At 41.7% G+C, this 21792-nt stretch overlaps 1 protein-coding gene across 1 annotated transcript; it reads left to right on the top strand.

Annotated features, from left to right (window-relative positions):
* Positions 1-933: 933 nt before the first annotated feature.
* Positions 934-21027, top strand: FH (fumarate hydratase). Its single transcript, XM_044452144.1, has 10 exons — positions 934-1066; positions 6672-6806; positions 7832-7942; positions 9197-9373; positions 9941-10123; positions 10304-10469; positions 12486-12689; positions 13801-13928; positions 15258-15411; positions 20837-21027. Exons 1-10 carry the CDS (start codon positions 941-943, stop codon positions 20977-20979), a joined length of 1527 nt encoding a protein of 508 aa, XP_044308079.1. The 5' UTR covers positions 934-940; the 3' UTR covers positions 20980-21027.
* The last annotated feature ends 765 nt before the right edge of the window (positions 21028-21792 follow it).

The raw sequence follows: 21792 nt of genomic DNA on the forward strand, positions 1-21792 counted from the left end.
TGCACAGATTCCTTCTGAACAGAGCTAAAATACACTGAATCTTCCAAGCAGCTTTTGCATAACATCCAAAATTCAATCCTCTGCAAATTTAGATAGGCGAAAAAGGCCTACAACTCCCAGCATCATCTAGTCAGCATAACTTGCTGGGGTATGCTGAGAATCAGGTTTTTTCGTCTAAGCCTGCATAAGGATTATGCCCTAAAGAAAGGATGGTCAGGTACTTATTTTGCGGACTTTAGTAGAGATGTTAAGATGCAGGGGAAGGAAAATGTGTGGAGGAGAAAATGCAACCCTCCCCACCACCCAACGTTTCTGTTCTCTTTTTTCCAATTCTTCACAACTGAGGAAGAATTAATAAGGGGCCACCAGAAGCCCTGTTCCTGCTTTTCTACTTGCTGTGATATTCTGTGGTTTGTGCCGCAGGATGCTGCCTCTTCTACTAGCTCCTTGCTACTAGTAGGCCATTTTTTTGGTAGAAGTCAATTCAATAGCTAAAGCCATCTGCGTTCCTAGGGAAAGACAGCAACTCGTGCCCTAACACCTGAGGAGTCAGAGTACAGATGGGACATAGGCACAAATTTTGCAACAGGTAAAACAAGGTGTAGCGCGGATGACACCTGATGGGATTACTGCTAGTGCTGGCAAGAGCTGGAGCACGCGCAATGCGACAGAAAAGTGTAAGCGAGTAACTCGAGAAGGTCCCGCTCTCACCTTCGTTCTTTCCTTCCCCACTTCCGGCTGTTGTTTAATTGGCTTGTTTTCGTTACAACCTGCCCCTTTGCACGCCCATTCCGTCTGGCGATTGGATTGCGTAAGGCACAGTGGCCTTGGCGGCTTCTGAACGACGGGCCGTCACTCCTTTCCTTTTACCCTCCCATTGGCTGCCTCTCGCCCCATTCTCCGACCCCTCCTTCTGTCAGCTACCTCCCTTCCAGCCACCATGTACATTTCGCTCCCTTCTCTCCAGCGCTTTTGCTGCGCGAGGGGCGTCCGCCAGGCGCACCAGCTTTCCCCGCGCGCTGCCGCGTCGCTCTTTCCGCGTAGTCGACCTCAGCAACGAAGAATGGTGAGCGCGCGGCTGCTCTTCTCCGGGCCCGAGGGGGAAGGGAGAGGAACGCTGGGAGATGCCTTTGAACGGCCTGTGCAGACGCGCTCTCAGGGCACCTTGGCGACACCTCTGTCCGCCCCCTCCCACCCTCCGAGTGGCAGAAAGAAGGACCTGAAGGCGGGAGGGCCGCAATCGAAGTGGCATGTTCCCTCACTTTGGCATGGGCGAACGTAGCCTCTGATAGCGGGTGGGGGTGGGGAGATTCGACTACGAAATCACGTTGAACGCTGTCCGTAACTCTTTCCAGCTCCGTTAGCCTGTCGTAGCGAAACACCCTAAACTAAAGGTTTACACGTTTGTTAGGGCATTTGCTTCGAAAACACTCAGCTTCATCAGCTGCATGCAGAGTCCATAACATTGGCTTGTATCCATTTATGTATTATTTGTTGTTTCACCATTTTTTCTCTTGAACGTTAGCTAAAGCCCTCACGGCGGCTTACTCAATTAAAAAATAAGACTGCAGCTGTCTGCAGGCTGACCATGTAAAAGACATAATACAAAATGAAAGTGTATTTGGAGGATTAAGAAGCAAATTCAAGCACTAGACCCTTAACTACAAAGTTTAGCAAATCATGGGCATGGTGGAAGGACTGCTGCTTCAGAGGATGACCTTATTTGGAGCTATTTTTAGTAGTAATACTTATATATTCGCTTAATAGAATGTATTTAATTAGTTTATGTGCAAAATATTCAAAGTCACTATTTGAAATGCATATATAAGAATACAGTACAACATGAAAAAAGATTTACAACATTAGTTTAACAAGGCCCATTCATTTCAGTGGATCTACTATAGTATAGTAGGATTCAGAGAATCATTGAACAGTTGGGTCAATGATTCTCTGGCCCCTTCTTGAAAGGGGCCAAGAAAGCCATCAAGTCCAACCCCCTGCTGTGTATTCCAGGTGAGATCTGACTAATGTAGAATAGAGGGGAATGAGTATGTTTCTTTTTCGGGAAGTGATGCCATTACTTATGTGTCCCAAATTTGTGTTTGCCTTTTTTTGCAGCTGCATCACAATGCTGGCTCATATATAGCTTGTTATCTACAACTCCTTTTTCATTCTGTTCAGCCAAATATTCCCCATCCTGTATCGATGCAGCTGATTTTTTTCCTAGGAAGAGAACTTGGCCTTTGTTCCTGTTGGATTGCATTCTCTTGTTTTCCACCCAGCATTCAAGCTTGTCTAGGTCCCACCGGATCTTCTTTTTGTTTTCCAGGGTGTTAGTTATTCCACCCAGTTTAGTATTGTCCACAAATTCAATTTTTTGTTCCCTGGATTTCCTCACCAAGATCATTAATAGAGATGTTGAAGAGTGCTGGTACCAGGACTGAGCCCTGTGTTAGCCCACTCCAACTTTTCTCCAAGTTGAGAAACTACTGTCGATGATCACTCTCTGTGACCTATTTTGAATCCATTTGTGGATCCACCTAATAGTAGTTCTGTCAAGCCCACATTTTGCTAATTTATTTATTATGATGCTGTGGGGCACTTTGTTGAAGACTTTACTAACATAGGTAAATTATGTTCACTGCATTTTCTCTGTCCATTTGGGTGGTAACCCAGTCAAAGAATGAGATATGATTAGTTTGGTATTACTTATTCTTTTTTTTTTAAACAAATTTTATTATTTTCTCCAAAACTAAAAACAATTATTCAGGACATCGGATATACTGGGTCGACATCATGCTCTTTTTTTTTTTTTTTACATTTAAGAACTATATTCAATTCTGCGCGTAGTCCCATTTCTCTAACCAATGATAAAAAAATATTCCAAGTTTGATAGACGTACGTATCTTCCTTCTCCTTCAAAGACAAAGTCAATCTGTCCATTTACGTGCAGTCCAAGATTTTTTTTAGAATCAGCTCTTCATTAGGTGGCTCCTCGCTTCTCCAATGTTGAGCAAATGCAATCCTTGCCGCAGTAGTTATATGTAAAGTCAAATATATAGCTTGTCAGCATTACTTATTCTTAAGAAATCCATATTGGCTTCTGTTTATCACTACATTTCTTCAAGGTGCATACAGATTAATTTCTTAATTATTTGCTCCAGTAATTTCTCAGGGATTGATGTAAGATTGACTGTTCTATAGTTCCCTGGTTTTTCTGTTCTCTCTTGCAGATGGGGAGCATATCAGCTCTCCTCCAGTCATCCGGCACTTCCCCTGTTCTCCAAGATTTATATATAGTGGTTCGGACAGCTCTTGTCCCAGTTCCTTTAATATTCTAGGATGGAGTCCATCTGGTCCTGAAGACTTGGGTGCATTTAGCTCCTCAGGATGCTCCTTGACCATTTGCTGTTGATCTTAGACTGCCATCCTTCCCTTTCATTTTGCATTTCCTCCTCTCTAGGCAGGTCACATTTTCTTTTGTGGGAGAAGACTGAACTGAAATATAAGTTGAGCATCCCTGCCTTTTCCTTGTCATCTGTTAACTTTTTGCCTTCCTTGATGAGCTGTCTCTCTTCTATTTTGTGTGCCCCTCTATTTTGTTTGTCTTTTATATTGTACATAGCTGTAGAAGGCTTTTTATTTTTAGAATGCCTTGCTAGTTTTATTTCATAACTCACTCTTGCCTTCCTAAGTCTTTGCTGTTTGTTTATACTCTTCTTTTGAGGCTCTGCCATCCTCTTAATAGAGAATTCAAGAATGGTGTGGTCACTTTCACTGAGGGAACCAGTGGTTGTTTATCTACCAGATCATGTCGGTTAGTATTAAGTCTAGTGTAGCTGTTCCTCTCTTCCTTTCCTCTACTTTCTGCTGGAAGAAGTTATCGGCTGCATATGTGAGGAATCTCTTGGAGGGGGCATGTTTAGCTGAATATATCTCCCAGAAAATATCAGTGAAGTTGAAATCATCCATAATGACCACATCATGTCTTGTTGTCACACTGACAACTTGTTTTTCTGTGTCTACTCTTTGATTTGGTGGGAGGTAGTAGAGTGGATGACTACGTTGTTTTTTGTTGTTTTTGTTTTTTGTTCCTCTTAGGTTGACCCAGTTGGTCATATTGGTCATGCTCCTCTGTGTTCAAGGCCCCTTTCACCATTAAGTTTTCTCAGTATGTAAATTCCTGACTGATATGAACAGTGACACCCACCTGAGGATGAGAGTAAGGATATACTAGCATTCTGCATACAGCTGACAGACCTGGGAGGCTCCCAGGAATATCTATATTACCTAGAAAGCACAGTTGTATTTGGGAAAAGGGCAGGACATCAAGAAGTTAACAGAGGATGCCTGCCTTCTCTCCATGGTCTCTTGTAGGATTATTGGACAGTTGTTTCCCCCTCCAACAAGCCATCTACCCTGATTGGGAGTACATGAGCCATGCCATAGCAGTGGTGATGGGAATTATACTTGTTTTGTATAAAGTGCTAGATGCACACTTCCTGTTGACATTCCATTAATAACTTGTTAATAAAAGCACCAGTTGCTCTAAAGCACCTTACAGATCATACTTATGCTGAATTTATGTTGCCCAGTAGTATCTGAGAGAAGAGTTAGAAACATAAAACAGCAGAAAATAATATTCCTAAATGGCATGCTCTGTTACTTATGAACTTGTTTTAAACACTCTTAACATTGGTTTGACCAGAAAGTCACCCCCCCCCCCCCCCGGCCCAGTGTTGGCATAATGAGCCCAGACAAACATGAACCTTGGTCTTTGATCTGTGTCTCTTCTGCTTCCCTGCTGTCACACTATTAAGTTAAAGAGAAATATACTTTTCTGCTAATAGAAATATTACATTTGCAAGAGCTTTCAAGCCAGGTGATGGTGGTGAAGATTTCTGGCTGTAGATATACTATAAATCAGTATTTCATTGAACCACTACTGTCCTTTTTCCATACAGCTAAACTGCATATTGTAACTGAGTGAGAGATAAGATGACTATTTCTGACTATCTCATTTTGATAAAATATTCTTAATATTTATGTATACATAGTATAGAGAAGAAGAACCAATAATTCTTACAAAACATTTTAAAGCTGCTAAAATGTAAATAAATATCAGACGCTATTGTATTTTCCAGTGGAACATGATCTTGTCTGTACTTAGGCATTGTGATACAATCCTACAGTGTAGATTGACAAAGTTCATTTTTAGGCAAAAGTTGAGTACGTTGGTTAAACTCTGAACTGTGGCTTGGTAATTGGAATAGAAATTGCCTTGTTCACTCTGAAATACTTCTGTTAGATAAATAATGAAAGCCCTGAACGGCTTGGGACCAGGATACCTGAAGGAGCGCCTCTTCCCTTACATGCTCGCACACCCCTCAAGATCTGCAGGAGAGGCTCTGCTCCAGGAACCCTCTTTAAAGGAGATCAAAAGAACATCTACCCGGAGCAGAGCCTTCTTTGCAGTAGTGCCCAGATTATGGAATGCGCTTCCTGGAGAGGTGTACCTGGCACCGATTTTATATCCTTTTCGGAGCCAGGTTAAAACCTTTTTATTTAATTGCTATTTTAAAAACTAATATTTTATCATTGAACAGTCGTTCTTTTTGTATTCATTTTTTTGTCCTTATGTAATCTTTTATTGAATTTGTTTTTTATAAGATGATTTTATTGTTTTTAATTGTATATATTGTGAGCCGTCCTGAGATGCCAAGGCATGTGGTGATGGCATACAAAAGTTTTAAATAAATAAATAATGAAATCATGGTTTTGGCACTGCTGCCCATTCAGAAGAGCTACATCCACTTCCTGTGACTTTCACTGCATAGACTTCTTCTCTTGAGTTTCAAAACTCTGCCATTCTGGGCTTTAAATTGCCTCTCTCTGAGGCACTGCTTTTCAATGTTTTCTTCACTCTCTTTCTGTGCAGGTAACTTTTATTGTGCCTTCTACTTACCTCACTTTATTTCAATCCTCAAGGCTAGCGTTCTCTTTTACTCTGGCATAAAGAAGGGCTCTAAGGTTAAGTAGCTATTTTGATTGGCAGCAGATCATACTCCTATGAGGCTAGTATCAATGTAGCTACCTACAGTTGATTTATTCTCTGAGGCAGAGATACAGAATCACAGTGTAGTCCTATCACTGGTAGACAGTATTTAGGCAGCTATAGGATTGTTTGGATTCCCAGCTACAAGGTTGGAAAATTGTTCAACCTCATAGATGTGGATGTGTTTGGATTCCCCCCTGCCCCCCACCCCAACACACACACATAGAGCCAGCACAGAAAGAACCATTCCACTGCTCCTCCAAGGTCATGAGAGCAATCTCAGAGAAGGGCTTTGGGAAAAGAGAAGGGTGGGGAAATGAGGAGACTACCACTGCTATGATATATTTCCTGGCAGATCCTTAGCCTTTTTCCCTCCACTCCAAATGACTGCATCTAGATGGCTAAAAGTGGTCATCTGAGGCCTTTTCAGTATAAGAGAAGTAAACTCACCTGCAGTTTAAAAATGTTTCTGTATTCAGTTATTTACTTGATTTATCCTCTACCTGTCTATCAAGGAAATGGTACTCAAGACAGTTCTGTGTCCTTGCTATGTTTTTTGATTTACTGGAAAAATGACTTCTTCATTTTAACTGTGAGTTTTTTCATTCTTCTGTAGGCTAGTCAAAACTCCTTTAGGATAGAATATGATACCTTTGGTGAACTAAAAGTTCCAAATGACAAGTATTATGGTGCGCAGACTGTGAGATCCACAATGAATTTTAAGATTGGTGGTGTGACTGAACGAATGCCAGTAAGTAATTCAAACCAAAATGTATTCTCTGAAAGTGAACTTTAGTTCCAGTATAGACATAATATAGCCCAGCATTAAAGAACTGGGAGCAGCCCTTAGATAGGGGCACCTCTCACTCCATCTGCTTCTTAGAAACAAATCCAGGTAGAGGTGAGGAAGGGAACATGTGAGAGACTGTGACAATGTACAAACCTGCAGAATATTTTTAACCCCTTAGCAATGATTTAGTTTTTCTGCACCAAACCCAAGTTTGCTGTATCTTTATTATTTCCCCAAATATAAACTGCCCATCTATAGGGTTCAAAATGTTAGAAACAAAGTTCATCATTGTTAGATAAATTCAGCAATAATTTTTTTAGTGGGTTGGGGGAGCATTATGTTTAAGCAGTTGGGTTTGATGTGAGAACGTGGAATAAGTGTGGTGTAGTGATTAAGAGTGTGGGAGACTGTGGGAGTGGATTCAGGAAATCTAAGTTCTAAGTCCATTCAGTCACCTAGAGTCCCAACCTCTGGGGGACAGTCAGGATATAAATAAAATTAGTAATACTTGGGTGCTTTGGGCCAGTAACAGATTCTTAGCCTAACTTACCTCACAGGGTTGTTGTTGTGAAGATAAGACTGAGAGGAGGAGGAGGAGAATTATGTAAGCTGCCTTGAGTCCTTTAGAGGAAAAAGGTTGGGATAGAACCAATTTATGGGATAAATAAATAAATAAATAAATAAATACCCTAATGTTGTTCTCACTGGTAATTCAGTGGCTTTGATTCATCTGAACCAGCTTCTCTTCTTAAAGTGACAATCTTTAGCCATTTGCTGTGAAATTGTTATCAGGGAATAACTTGTTTGGGTTAGGACTTTATCATCAAACATGGTTGCATCAGTGGCATGCAAACTGGGAAGGGATAATAGTAATTCGCTATGTGAATTGAACCTGTTTAGAAACAAACACACAAGTTAAATGGCTTTCTCTATTTTATATGTATACAAAGTATTATCATTCTTAAGATTATTATTCTAAATCTTAGGTCCAAGTAATAAGAGCTTTTGGTATCCTAAAACGAGCAGCTGCTGAAATAAACCAGGATTATGGTCTTGAGCCAAAGATTGCTAATGCTGTCATGAAGGCAGCAGATGAGGTAAGAGGGAACCTATACACATGAACTACAAAGTTTCAGTAGTAAAACATTGCATTGTTATCTGCATCTGCTGAAAACTTCTTTATTTCAAGAAGCTTCCCCAGACTGCCCAGTTATGGTATTGGTTGGCATGGTGTTGGCAATTTGTTTTTAAAAACTTAATACAGTGTTTTATTCTCTATCTTTTATTCTTAACTCCTCTGGAATCTAGATGAGCAGTGGTATATAAATGTTATAAATAAATAAAAGAACTCTTTGACTTCCTGAATTTTTGCATTTAATATTGTTATTTGGGAATTAGGGTGATGTTTTCATCATATGAAGAAATCTTGTACCAGTAAACAGAGGCAGATATAATGCATATCTGTTTGCCTCTCTGTAATCTCCAATGAAGAAAATTTATGGATACATGTACACAGGATTGGTGAAAGAAAATAAGCCATTGTGATTTGTGTTGAAGGTGAAACAAGGACATTTGCACACATTTGTGGAGCTGGAAATAATAGAATCCCAACTGTGCTCTTTTGAAGCTCTGTACAAAATGCAGCAAATGAAAAGGAGTGGTGATCAGTGAGGGGACAGGAGGAAAGGAGGAAGAGAACAACCTATAACAAGTCCAGTTGCCCGTTCTACAAACAAATCTTACTGGATAATGAATTTGGAAAGTGGCTTAGCATGCTGTGAAACCTTTATTTATTTATCACATTTATAAACTGCTCCCTTAGCCCTTCAGGCCTCTCTGGGTGATGTATAGCCATTTGACTGTCATGGAACTAGTGAATACCTCTGTCAGAAACCTGTCTGTATAGGTGTTTGGGAAACAGCAATCCTACTGTGTAGGTCTAGCTTTCTTCTTTTAAAGAAGGGAAGTTAAGTTTAAATCTTCTTGCTGGTGTTAACCTCAGTAAAACTCATTTTGACTAGTACTTCACTCACCCTAATTTCTGGAGTAAAATTAGTGTAGCACTGTAGCACAGTAATACATACAGTTCTGCTTCCGTGATACGAATAATTGTGCTCATTCTTGTTTTGAAAAATTGCAAAGTCTGTGATGATACGATTGTATTACAGTAATGATCCAGTTAATAAAAGAAACCAAATACTAAATGTATGGATTTAATATCTTGAGCAAAAAACTTAACTAATCTTTTTCAGTTTTGCCATGACAATAGGTTTAATTTTAGTAGCATTTTATAAATGTTAATGGTGCTGTGAAAAAATGTGTAACATTTATAAATATGTATTGTTTTGTAGGTATCTGAAGGTAAATTAAATGACCATTTTCCTTTGGTGGTATGGCAAACTGGATCTGGAACTCAGACCAACATGAATGTTAATGAAGTCATCAGCAATAGAGCTATTGAGATACTGGGTGGTAAGCTGGGGAGCAAGAACCCTGTACACCCAAACGACCATGTTAATAAAAGCCAGGTCACTGTGTGCTTTTTTCTACCTTTACATTAGAAAGTCAGTCCTAAAATGTCAAAATATTTATCAAATGAGTTTTGTTTGGCTGAGTAACAAATATACAGGATGTTTCAGGGTGGGGGTGGGGGACAGACTTCAATTTTTGGCAGGCTACACGGGAAGTTATTTGGTTGCCAACTTGCAAAACACACTTGAATTAAACAATAATTTTTTAGACTGTGTTTTAAAAAATCTTAAGTTTACTTTCTTGGGATGCTGAATTGCCCTTTGTATTGCTGTAGAAAAATACTGGCAGAGAAATTATTGAGTGCAACTTCCTAATACCAAATAATACATGTATGCTTCATTATTTCCTATATGGAATGCTTTCCCCAGATCACCATAAGCTGTGCATAACTTGGGAATGTGAAGTTAATTATTTGTGCTTCTGGTTTTACTAATGGTATGAATAGCTACATAAATTGGAGGGTGGGACAGGTGCCTGGTTTCACACACACAGCTCAGTATTTAAGTTGATGTTCACCAAAAAGATGTTTAACTCATTTTGTGTGTGTGTTGGAATGTTAACAGAGTTCAAATGACACATTTCCAACAGCAATGCATATTGCTGCCGCGCAAGAGGTTCATGAAGTGCTTTTACCAGGGTTGCAGAAACTTCAGGATGCCCTGGATGCCAAGTCAAAAGAATTTTCCAAAATTATTAAAATTGGACGTACTCATACACAAGATGCTGTTCCCCTTACCCTTGGGCAGGTACAAATTATTTGACAATTTAATGCTGTATAAAAATACTATCATGTTTAGACCCTTTACAATCATGAATAGTCTGTTCATAATCAGGATAATTAGTGACTTGTTTATTTTAAGTATTTGTCATGTAAATAAGAATAAATTGGGCAATAATATGATCTTGTCTGTTTCTACCCTTCAAAGGAATTTAGTGCTTATGTACAGCAAGTCAAATATGGTATCACTAGAATCAAATCAGCCATGCCAAGAATCTATGAGCTGGCAGCTGGTGGCACTGCAGTTGGTACAGGACTGAATACAAGAATTGGTTTTGCTGAGAAGGTTGCAGCTAAGATAGCTGCACTCACAGGTAAGAGGGGACCTGGAAGAAACTACCCTTGTAGCTTGGTTCCAGCTTTATTGAGAATTGTAGATACCAGATGGGAACAATAAGAGAAGAAGTCACCGTGACTATCTTTTCTAGCAACATAAAGTAGGGTTGCTCTCTTGTCCCATTCTTTTGCATTTTTCTACCCCACTGCTTTGTAAATAAGGGTCCTAGAGTGGCATATGTGTATACTTTATCAAACCTGTTATTTCCTAGGTCAACAAAACTGTCAAGTAAGCCTCTGCCAAAGGTAGAAAATTGTTCTGTATCTTTGTATCTTCATCCATTCTGGGTGAAACTACCCTACTGGTGGGTGGTGGGGGTGCATAAGAAAGTTAGGATCTGCACCAGTGAAAGGTTGAGCTATAATAATGCCTTTTTGATACCCTAAATTTCAAAGTTTGATACCCTTAGATTAGAAACATAGAAACAAAATTTATTTATTTATTTATTTAAACAATTTCTGTGCTGCCCCATTCGCAAAAAGCCTTGGGGCGGCTTACAACATAAACAATTACATAATTAGTCTTAAAAATCCGGAAACATCTCGGCACGTACATAAAAACCCAGTAAATACAATCAATAAATTAACAATTAAAATAACTTTTAAATAAAAAGGTTTTGGCCTGGCACCGAAAAACAAATAACGATGGCGCCAGGCGGACCTCTCTGGGGAGCGCATTCCACAGGTGGTGCGCCACTGCAGAGAAGGGCCTCCTCCGGGTACTCACCCTCCTAATATCTTTCTACTGCCAATCTCAAGGGGCGGGAGGGCATATATGGATGCAAGCACTCCTTTAGATAACCAGGTCCCAAGCCGTTGAGGGCTTTATAGGTGATAACACCTTGAATTGGACCCGGACTTCAATGGGAAGCCAGTGAAGCTGACGAAGGACTGGGGTTATATAAGTTAGTTAGAAGTGGCCTCCCTGGCCATTTAGTTTGATCCCCAGCTCCAGCCGGTTCCATTCATATAATCCCCAGCCTGTGGTTATCCAATCTTTCCTTGAATATCCTCACTGATAGGGCTCAACCACCTCCCTTGGAAGCCCATTCAATATCCTAGGGGTCGTAACTGTCAGGAGGTACTTCCTGACATCCAGCCTGAAGCTTGGTTCCTTGAGTTTTGTCCCTTTGGAATATGCCCTGCTGTCCACTGCAGGGAAGAAAACATCATGGCCCTCCTCTGCATGACATCCCCTGACATACATATAAGTTGGTAAAAGATCTCCTCGAAGTCTCCTCCATGCTGAAAAGACCCAGTTCTCTCAGTCATTCCTCATATGTCATCCCTCCCAACCCAGCTACCATTCTTGTGGCCATGCACTGAACTGATTCTAACCTATGTCTCCTATAATGTGGAGCCCAGAACTCAACACAGTACTCCGGTTGTGGGCGCACCAGAGTTGTGTAGAGCAGTATCAACACCTCCCTAGATCTGGAAGCCATGCTTCTGCCTATGCATCCAAGGGTGACATTTGCCTTCTTAACCACCGAATCACACTGCTAGCTCATGTTCATCCTGTTGACAAGAACCCCAAGATGGCTTTCACAAGTGCTGCTCTCCAGCCACTTGTCCCCCATCCCATACCTGTGACACTTATTCCTGTGTTCCAGTGCAAGATGTTGTACTTACCCACATTGAATGCCATCCTTTTGTCCCCTGCCCACTTCCACACCCTGTCCAGATCCTTCTGGATGTGGATTACCTGCTCCTCAGTTGTGGCCACTGCTCTCACTTTGGTATCAGTGTGTATATTTTAATTTTGTGTTTAATTTCTCTGTTGAATTTTCTGTTGTTTGTCCATTCTTTATTAAGCTAAAACAGAACTTTTCTAATAGTAACCTTATTGACAGGTATTTACCAAAAGTTCATGTGTACCATTCATGCAGATAAATATTGTTTCATTTGTAAATGGTCTGTCAACCATACATCAGATGTAAGAGTAGATGGATGGAATGCTAAAACTGCTATACTTTTTTGTATTCTTTTCTCAGGCTTGCCCTTTGTTACTGCTTCAAACAAATTTGAAGCCCTTGCTGCTCATGATGCCTTGGTAGAACTGAGTGGGGCATTGAACACTGTGGCTTGCAGCCTTATGAAAATTGCTAATGACATCCGTTTCCTTGGTTCTGGGCCACGGTCTGGTCTAGGGGAGCTACTCTTGCCTGAAAATGAACCTGGAAGCAGCATTATGCCAGGTAGCATAGCTAAGAACAATTTTTTTATGAGCTTTGTGTTAATAAATATTGAGATATCAGCTTAGTACTGTATATTGGGAAGTTATTGCAACAGCACATTTTAATCAGTTTTTTCAAATATACAAGCAAGTAATATAATAAAATTTTGTATACTAATATTCTGCCAATGTATGGGAATAGGTGGGAGTAGAGTGACAAAAAGACTGGCACAAAAGTTGATGTGGAAATTTTGCTCCGGAATATCTAGGCCAGGGGTCCTCAAACTTTTCCAACAGGGGGCCAGTTGAAAATTGCCAGCAGTGGGTGTGGTCTGCCAAGGCGGTGCCCACAGTGGGGGGCGCAGGCTGGTGAGGAAGTGGGGCACGCATGCGCACGCGCAGCAAGGGAGAGCAGGGGACGCACAGGGCAAGGCAGCGGCTTGCTTGCAAGGTGATCGTTTTCTCCGAGCAACTCCAAAACAATCTCCACGTGAGCAAGCCGTGCACATGCACACGTGTGGCGAGTCCAAAACCTCTGAGTTAAATGGGCATGGCAGGCCGGATGTGGGCCATAATTTGAGGACCCATGATCTAGGCTTTCTGGGGAAGCTCATGATAACAGCTTAAGGATGACGAAAAGCTGAATGAGTCTTCAGTAATTCTGAAAAATTAACATTTCAACTGTATCAGATGTGCTTTATTAGTGGATAGAGTAGAATTCTAATGCAAACTATTAAATAATTTGTGCAATATCATAAATTACATGGATTGTTTATTAAACTCAAGGATGCCAAAGTACATCTGGCAGGCCCACAGTATATATCTTACTTGACTGCAACTGTACCTTCAAATTCTTGCTGAATAAGACTTTAAATCTGCCTTTGAAGCATTATGATTTGCGTGTGGGGGGGCAGTTGCCTTCATTCAAATTTTTCAGATTTTGCCAGTCACATGAATGCTCCCAGGATGCCACACACACACGGCCTCCCTTGTTTCATTTCTTTAAATAATACTTTTAAAGTTGCTCAACTGAAAGAGTTCCTCTTGAGGAAATAAACAGAAGAGAATTGCTTTAAAAAGTGGCAGATAAATTAATTTCAGTTCTCTTTCCTTTCTTCTCCCCCTTTTTACAGGAAAAGTGAACCCTACTCAGTGTGAAGCCATGACTATGGTGGCAGCTCAAGTGATGGGAAATCATGTTGCTGTCACAGTAGGAGGCAGCTGTGGCCACTTTGAGTTAAATGTCTTTAAGCCCATGATTGTAAGTTTGATGGGTTCTGATAATATAACCTAGAGAGCACTTGGAGATATTATCAGTACATTTTAGGAAGCTAAAAATTATAACAACAGCAAATAATTGAGTCTTGTTCATCTTACATCATATGCACAAGCTCATTTCAGCTTTTGGCCCTAACATTCTACTGTACCAGTGCAGATCAGAGCTACCATTTAACATACTACCATTCATCTGTTCCTTCTGATGCTCAAACAACACTTCTTTTTTGGCTCTTTAACTTGGTTCACTGTTCACTTCTGTGTTTTTTAGAAATGCTTAGAAAGCAAGCAGCCCAGGATTATTTATGTAACTCTGGGGATTCTGCAAAATTATAGTATTTTTATTTGGTGCAGAATTGGCATCCTTAGAAGCAACACTTTTATTTTTGAAACGGAACATATTAGTGCCTCAGAGCCTTAATAAATGTGGACAATATTTGGTAAAATCTCCCAGCTATAGGATATCTAGATTCAAGAGATGACACCTTTACTTTGTATAGCTACTTTCTGCTTACTACGAACAGTAAACTTTGCAAAATAGGCAAATGTGCACTTTTTATTAAATTGCATAACATGAGTCACAGAATCCAGGTTTCTTAATACAGAGTATGAACTGATTTGATTATTACTAATTATCTGTGCTGCTTCTGAAATCACTCTGATAATGGGATGAAGAAAAGTTACTTGTTTTTAAGGGTTTTGCAAAGGATTTATAAAATTACATGCTGAGTTACTAGCATAAAAATGTTTAGCTATCTGAGCTTTTTCAACCCATGTCATTGCACTTTGAAAAATTATACCTTAACCCAAGGTTTCTAAATGTATAATTTTGTAAGCTGCCTTGAGCCCTTTGTAGGAAAAAGGCAGGATATAAATCGAATGAATGAATGAATGAATAAATAAATAAATAAAGCAAACTCTTAGAAGTTTGCAGCTATGAGAACTATATCCTCAGGATTTAATGAATGTTCTATCTCTACTTTTGGGTGCCATAAAAATCTACTTTTCTGCTCTTGCAGGCAGAACCTTTTAAAATTAATAGTATTGAAGTTCTGAGTATCAAATCTGAAAAATCTTTGTTATATTCTTTTGTCGTGCTAAATTCTGAAGTCCCTCTACATCTAGGAAACTGCTAATAATATACAAATAGTATTTTAGTGTACTAATGAGATTACATATCCAATTGTGGTAAAACTGTAACAGTTTTCAACAAGTTTTGTATCCTAACTAGTATTGCACAGAGTGTGAAAGTTTTGCATAGTAGTCTGAAAAATAAGCTTCTAATCAAAATTTTTATTACTTTTACTTGATTTAGATTAAAAATGTGCTACACTCTGCAAGGCTGCTAGGGGATGCCTGTGTTTCTTTCACTGAAAACTGTGTGGTTGGGATACAAGCCAACACAGAGAGGATCAACAAACTAATGAGTGAATCATTAATGTTGGTGACTGCCCTTAATCCTCACATAGGTAAGTATCTAGCCAAAGACTGTCTTGAATATGTGGTGTTTAAAATAAAGGCACCTGAAAGATTTGCTTGAGTTGACTTCATGAACCTAGATAGATATATTGTAGGTTTGAAAGAGAGACAGGAGAATTTCTTGAGCCCATTTAACAAAATTGGGTTAACTACTTCTCAGTAAATATACTTAGAATCATATGCATAGATTAGACTTTCAATGATAGATAAGACACTCAAGTAGGATAAATTCCTTGTTTTGCATAAAAGATAATTAAAGTAGTACTGGTTTTACTTTAAAGGCTTATATTTTGCCTCATAATCAAGTTATCTCTTATGCAATTTACAGCAGATTACTAGTACCAAAAATCCCTCTCCAGCTTTCTGTCCCCTCACTTAGAAACATAGAAAACAGAGCGAGTCAGAAGGGGCTTCCCGGGCCATCTAGTCTGACCTCCGGCACCAGCCGGCTCCGCTCACAACATGCCCACCATGTGCACGTTCAGCCTATCCTTGAACACCCGCACCAATGGGGCCTCAACGACCTCTTGTGGAAGCCCATTCCACACCCTCGGGGCCCTGACTGTCAGGAAGTGCTTCCTGGCATCCAAATGGAACCTTGGCTCCCTGAGCTTTTCTCCGTTGGAGCACGTTCTGCCTTCCTCTGCAGGGGAGAACACGTCTCTACCCATCTCCATGTGACATCCCCTCACATACCTGAAGGTCGCCAGCATATCCCCTCTGAGTCTCCTCTTCTCCAGGCTGAAGAGACCCAGTTCCCTCAGTCTCGCCTCATACGGCATCCCCTGTGGCCCTATGCTGCACTGACTCCAACCTGGCTATATCCTTTCTGTAATGAGGGGCCCAAAACTGAACACAGTACTCCAGTTGCGGGCGCACTAGAGTCGTGTAGAGTGGTAGTAATACCTCTCTTGATCTAGAAGCCACACTTCTGGCTATGCAACCAAGGGTGGCGTTCGCCCTCTTGACCTCCTTCCTCCTTATTTAGTGGTCCCACCACTTGTCTCCCCTTCCTCTTCCTATTTACATGCTGAAAGAAGCCCTTTTTATTGCTCTTGATATTCTTGGCAAGTCTCAGCTCGTAATCAGCCTTAGCCTTGCGAAGAATCCTTCTGCAGTGGGTCTCCTCCTCCCGGTATATCCTTTGGTCTATTTCTCCCAGTACCCATTTCCTACGGAGGTTCCTCTTTCGTCTAATCCCTCTAACCACCTCCTTTCGCATCCATGGCGGCACTCTCCTCCGCCTCCCCACCTTACTGACTAGAGGTATCGTCAAGGCTTGCGCCTCCAAAACCTCCCTTTTGAGTGCTATCCACCCCTCCTCAACTCGCTTACTTTCCGGTAAGCTATCCCAGGAGACTTTCCCCAGTCTGGCCTTCAGTTGGCCAAAGTTGGCCGTCTTGAAGTCCCAGCTTCTAGTGCTCCACCTGCTGCCCATCCGCAGTCCCCTGATCTCAAAGCAAAGGATGGAGTGATCACTCGCATCCAGAGCTCCCCTAATCTGTACTTCATCTATCAGCTTCTCCCTATTGGTCAAGACCAAGTCAAGGATGTTTCCCCCCCTCGTCGCCTCTCGGACCCTCTGTGTGAAAAACACTCCCTCAATAGCTTCTAGTAAGCGACGTGACCTGGCTGTCACCGCCAAGTGAGTCTCCCAAGTAATATCCAGGAGATTGAAATCTCCCATAATTACTGTGTCTCTCCCCCGAGATATACTTAGAATCTGGCCTGTCAGGACATCATCCAGGGTCTCAAGTTGACCTGGAGGGTGATAACATGCCCCCACTGTCAGGTCTCTTTCCCTGTCAAAACCCCAAAGTTTCACCCAGACTGCCTCTACCGAATCCCCATCTGTGCTGCGTTCTATCTCACTGCATCCTATCCCTTCCCTGACGTATAAAGCCATGCCCCCACCTCTCTTTCCCTTCCTGTCCTTTCTAAAAAGGTGATACTCTTCTATGTTCACATTCCAGACTTGCCTTTCATCCCACCAAGTTTCTGTGATTCCCACCAGATCATACCCTCCTATTGCCAGGAGAGCTTCAAGCTCTTCCTGCTTGTTACCCATGCTCCTGGCATTGGTGTACATGCACCTCAACTCCTTCCCACCGCTTCCTTTCCTTGGAGTTCCCAGCCTCCTCCTTCCTCCCAGATACCTGGCCCCGCTCTGAAGGAGACCTGTCAGTCCCTGCAGTATCTCTAAAACCCTGCTCCCAGAGCCCTGATCCTCCTCCCACACTTGTCCAGTGCAGACACGTTTCTGGGGGGCCTGAACCCACCCACCCCCTGGCTCAGTTTAAAGTCTTCCGGACGAAGCTCGCTAGAGCATCTCCAAAGGACCTTTTCCCCATCCTCATGAGGTGTAACCCATCCCTTGCCAGAAGTCCATTGGCAAGAAAACGAGTGCTATGGTCGAGGAACCCGAAGCGTTCCTTCTGGTACCACACCCTAAGTCAGTCGTTCACCTTGGAGGCCCTCCTGTCCCTTCCTGGCCCAAATCCCCGGACAGGTAAGATTGACGAGAAGGCCACTTGGACCTTCAGCTCCCTGAGTTTCTTCCCCAAGGCGTCAAAGTCCCTGGTGGTCCCAATCACACCCTGCCTGGCCACATCGTTTGTGCCCACATGGATCACCAGGAGCGGCTGGTGACCCCTGGAGCGAACAAGACGCTCCACTCTGTCCTTCATATGCTGGATGCCTGCGCCTGTCAGGCAGCGAACCTCCCTTGTCTCCAGGTTGGGGCGGCACACCGCCGGCTCAGTGCTCCTCAGCAGGGAGTCCCCAGCAACAATCACCCACCGCCGTACCTTCATGACGTCTCAGGCTGGGGGTCCTGCTGGTCCCCCGAGGCCTCATCAGCCCCAGCCTCCCCAGGTGGAGAGAACCTGTTTCCCAGCTCCAGACTGGTGCCAGGAGAAGGAGGAAGCAGTGCTGGCCGCCTCCTCCTGTGGGTGACATACCTCCATGTCTCCACAGCTGCTCCTCCCGTGGCCTCTCCCTCAACCCTCTGTCCAGAGGGGCGCTGCTCCGGGGGGGCCTGGAGAGCTCTCTCGGCCCTCAGGCACCTCACCTCCTCTTCTAGCAGGGTCACCATCTTGTACCGAGGGCAAGTGTATCCCTGCCTCTCCTGGGGGAGAAGGGCGAACATGTCGCAGCTCTCGCAGTGGACAGCAACACCCGTGACTCCCGCCAAGGCCATCTCCTGGTCTGCCATCGGTATCCCTTCCGAGACCTTACCTTGGTCCCCTGCCTTGTTAGTCCTGCAGTTCCTCTCACTCGCCCAGTTCTCTCAGACAAAAACCCACTCGCATGCACACACAAGGATAAAATAAACTTAAATTTAAATTGGAAGCAAAACAAAGCACAACACAAACAAAACAAACAATCAAACCTCTGTGTCTCAGGGAAGGGAGTCTCCAGACAACCCGGGCCACAGCTAAGGGATGCAGGCAAGGGACAACGCCCCACCCCTCTGCTTCCTCCTGGCCCCTCTAGCCTCTCTGGCCCCGCCCCCTTCCTCTCTGCTGCTCCTGGCCCTCTGCTCCCCTGCCCAGCTCCTACCTTGCCTTCGCCAGTCCCCTGGTCACTCAGCGCTCTCTCCCAGCCTCTGCCGCTCTGCCAAGAGGCCAGTTCCTCAGTTCCAGGGCAATTGGGAGTTAGAAGTTTTCTTTTGGGAGAGATAGGGAAGCAGCTGGCTACAGCTGCTTGTTCTGAGGCCAGGAGGGTCTTCTCTTTGCCGTAGGAGGGATGGGCCATAACCTCTCCTTTGTTCCTCTGGATGGTGACAGAATTTCCCTTTCCTTGCCTTTTCTTGCTTCTACTTGGGAGAAGATATATATTGAGGGTCAAAAATCTTTAATATTGTCTCAGAATTTTGAGCACTAGTAAAATTCAGTTTTATGAAGTCATTTGATCTTTATGTATTTAGAAAAAATAAAAATGAACAGCATATTTAAAGTATAACAAAACAAGACTTTTGGTTAATATTCCTTTACAGTGATTAGTCCAGTAATTGATGAGGTCCACTTTCCCACAACTCCATAAACTATGTCATTTTTTGCATGTACAGTTTTTGGTTAATTTCTCTGCTTTAGTAATTCTGACATTTCTCTCAACATTATAAATGATTACTGTTTTCCATTATTTGGCCAATACAGTTTCAGCTGTCATTAACACATTTGTCAATTTTTCCTCACTTAGTTATTTATTAATAAAACTATAAAAAAGGCTAGTGTTTATATATACACCAAAACATTAGTTTCATCTATTGCTTTGCCTTTCTGCAATCTTTTATAAATGAACATTGCAAAAATTTAGAGAATTGTGTGATACAGCATGCTAGCTATACAGCAACTTATTTTGAACTTTTAAAATATTAAAACAAAGTGACATTAATTATATCAAATATAAATTCTGCTGTTTCTAATGGAATACAAAATTAATTCTCTTCTACTGTACATTCTTCTTATTGAATAAATACTGCAAACCTCAGTTTTTATAATTCAAATTTTTATATGGAAAGACCAGAATGGGAAAGATGGTAAACATTTGGTAACTTTCTCTGACCATAAGAAGGAAAGCTATTCACACTATGTCATTAGTGCTTCCACACTCCATTTTCTTTCTAAAGTGAAAGACATTTTGTTTTAGATTGATAATCCTGGGTTGTTCTTTTCTCCAATCCTTATACCCTTGCAATTTCATAACCTAATTTTGACAACATTTTTATCTCATTGTTTAAGTTACTCAGTTCTTGCATTTTCAACAGCTTTTTACAGCATTATGGAGGAGCTGGAAGGGAGGGAATGCTTAGATGTTTGAGGCGTATTTTGCCTGAAAGCAAGCAGTCTTAAGACTTAGCTACTTTAAAAGAATGAAGCATTACTTCTTACAATGAAATCAGTGGGTCTTGCTCAGCTTCAGATTATGCTTAAAACTAATTTACTGGTGACAATAATGATTTCCCTTACATAAGTTATGTTTTTATGTTTTACAGTTTCTTTGAGGGGGAGAGAATGAGGCAGGGGCACTGATTCCAGACAGCACAGCTATATGACCCTAACCTTTGCCCTGTTCCACCCCTTTCCCTCCTCCTCTGAAGCCCTGTTGTGGGCAGAGCAGCTGGCACAATTCTTTGCATCTGACTGTGAGGGGTTGGGGCAGGGACCTTCTGAGACAAAGGAGCTCAGTGCTTGAACTGAAAAAAAAAAAAAAAACCTGTGGTTGGGAAACTGTTGGGTGACCATAGGAGTGTGCCCTTAGTCATTTCACTATTTCTTGTTGATCAGATAGATTAAGGCTGCCACCCTGTACATATTGACCTAGAAGTAACCTTCATTGAACTCAGATGTACTTATGAGTAGACATGCATAGAATTGTGCTGAATATCTCATATGATTTTTTCTTTTACTTTAGGCTACGACAAGGCAGCCAAGATTGCCAAAACAGCACATAAGGAAGGGGCAACATTAAAGGAAACTGCTATCAAGCTTGGATTTCTCACATCAGAACAATTTGATCAATGGGTAAAGCCAGAAGATATGTTGGGTCCTAAGTAATCTTAACAAATGTGGTGCAAGCAGAAAAGAATAAATTCTGTAATCCAATGTTGTTGCCTGTGTCTGTTATGAAACCAGTAGTTGTGTTCTTCTTCTGAGGTGGTGGTATTTTCTATGATATGTACAGCAACATTATAGCTGTCTTCAGGTACATTGTAAACATCTCAAAATTTGATACTTCATCTTGCTTAGAACCAACAGGGATTTTTTATCTAAACTGTTCCTTAAATTATTGTAAAATCAGATACAGTCTACTTCATATTCATAAAAACAATAATGCACAAAATGTTAACATTGTCTGGGTTCAGACAGCACAATAATCCATCTTCAAAGTGAGTAGTCATGGAACCGTGGGTTGTTGTTGAAACATGAATTATTGTGTTGTTTGAACCAGGCTGCACTAACAAATCATTTTTGAGCTCAAGCCATGAAGAGAATGGTTTGTTGTTGGGTTGTAAACTGTGAGTTACCAAATCACAAAAACATGAAAATCTACATTTCAACCATCCATGGTTCAGCATCAATCCATACAAAAACCTTGAGTGTGAGTTATTAGTTTTATTCACCTGTAATGCTGAGCAATCCCAGGCAGTTACTGTGCAGCTCAGTATTTCACCTTGTGTCTTTGGTTCACATATTCACAGGGTTTCTGTATAGGCATGGTTTGGGTTCCGTGCTTCTCATTTTTCCCTCCAAATGGTGGCTCATAGTCCATAAATACCTGTGGCTCAGAATTAATCCCAGGGTGCACCATTCCTGCCTGTGTTGTACATCCCCTTCATTCATCCACACACTCCCTTGGACATGCTAGCT

The sequence above is a fragment of the Varanus komodoensis genome, unplaced genomic scaffold (genome assembly GCF_004798865.1).
Source record: "Varanus komodoensis strain SLA01 unplaced genomic scaffold, ASM479886v1 scaffold10, whole genome shotgun sequence".
Classification (NCBI taxonomy): Eukaryota; Metazoa; Chordata; class Lepidosauria; order Squamata; family Varanidae; genus Varanus; species Varanus komodoensis.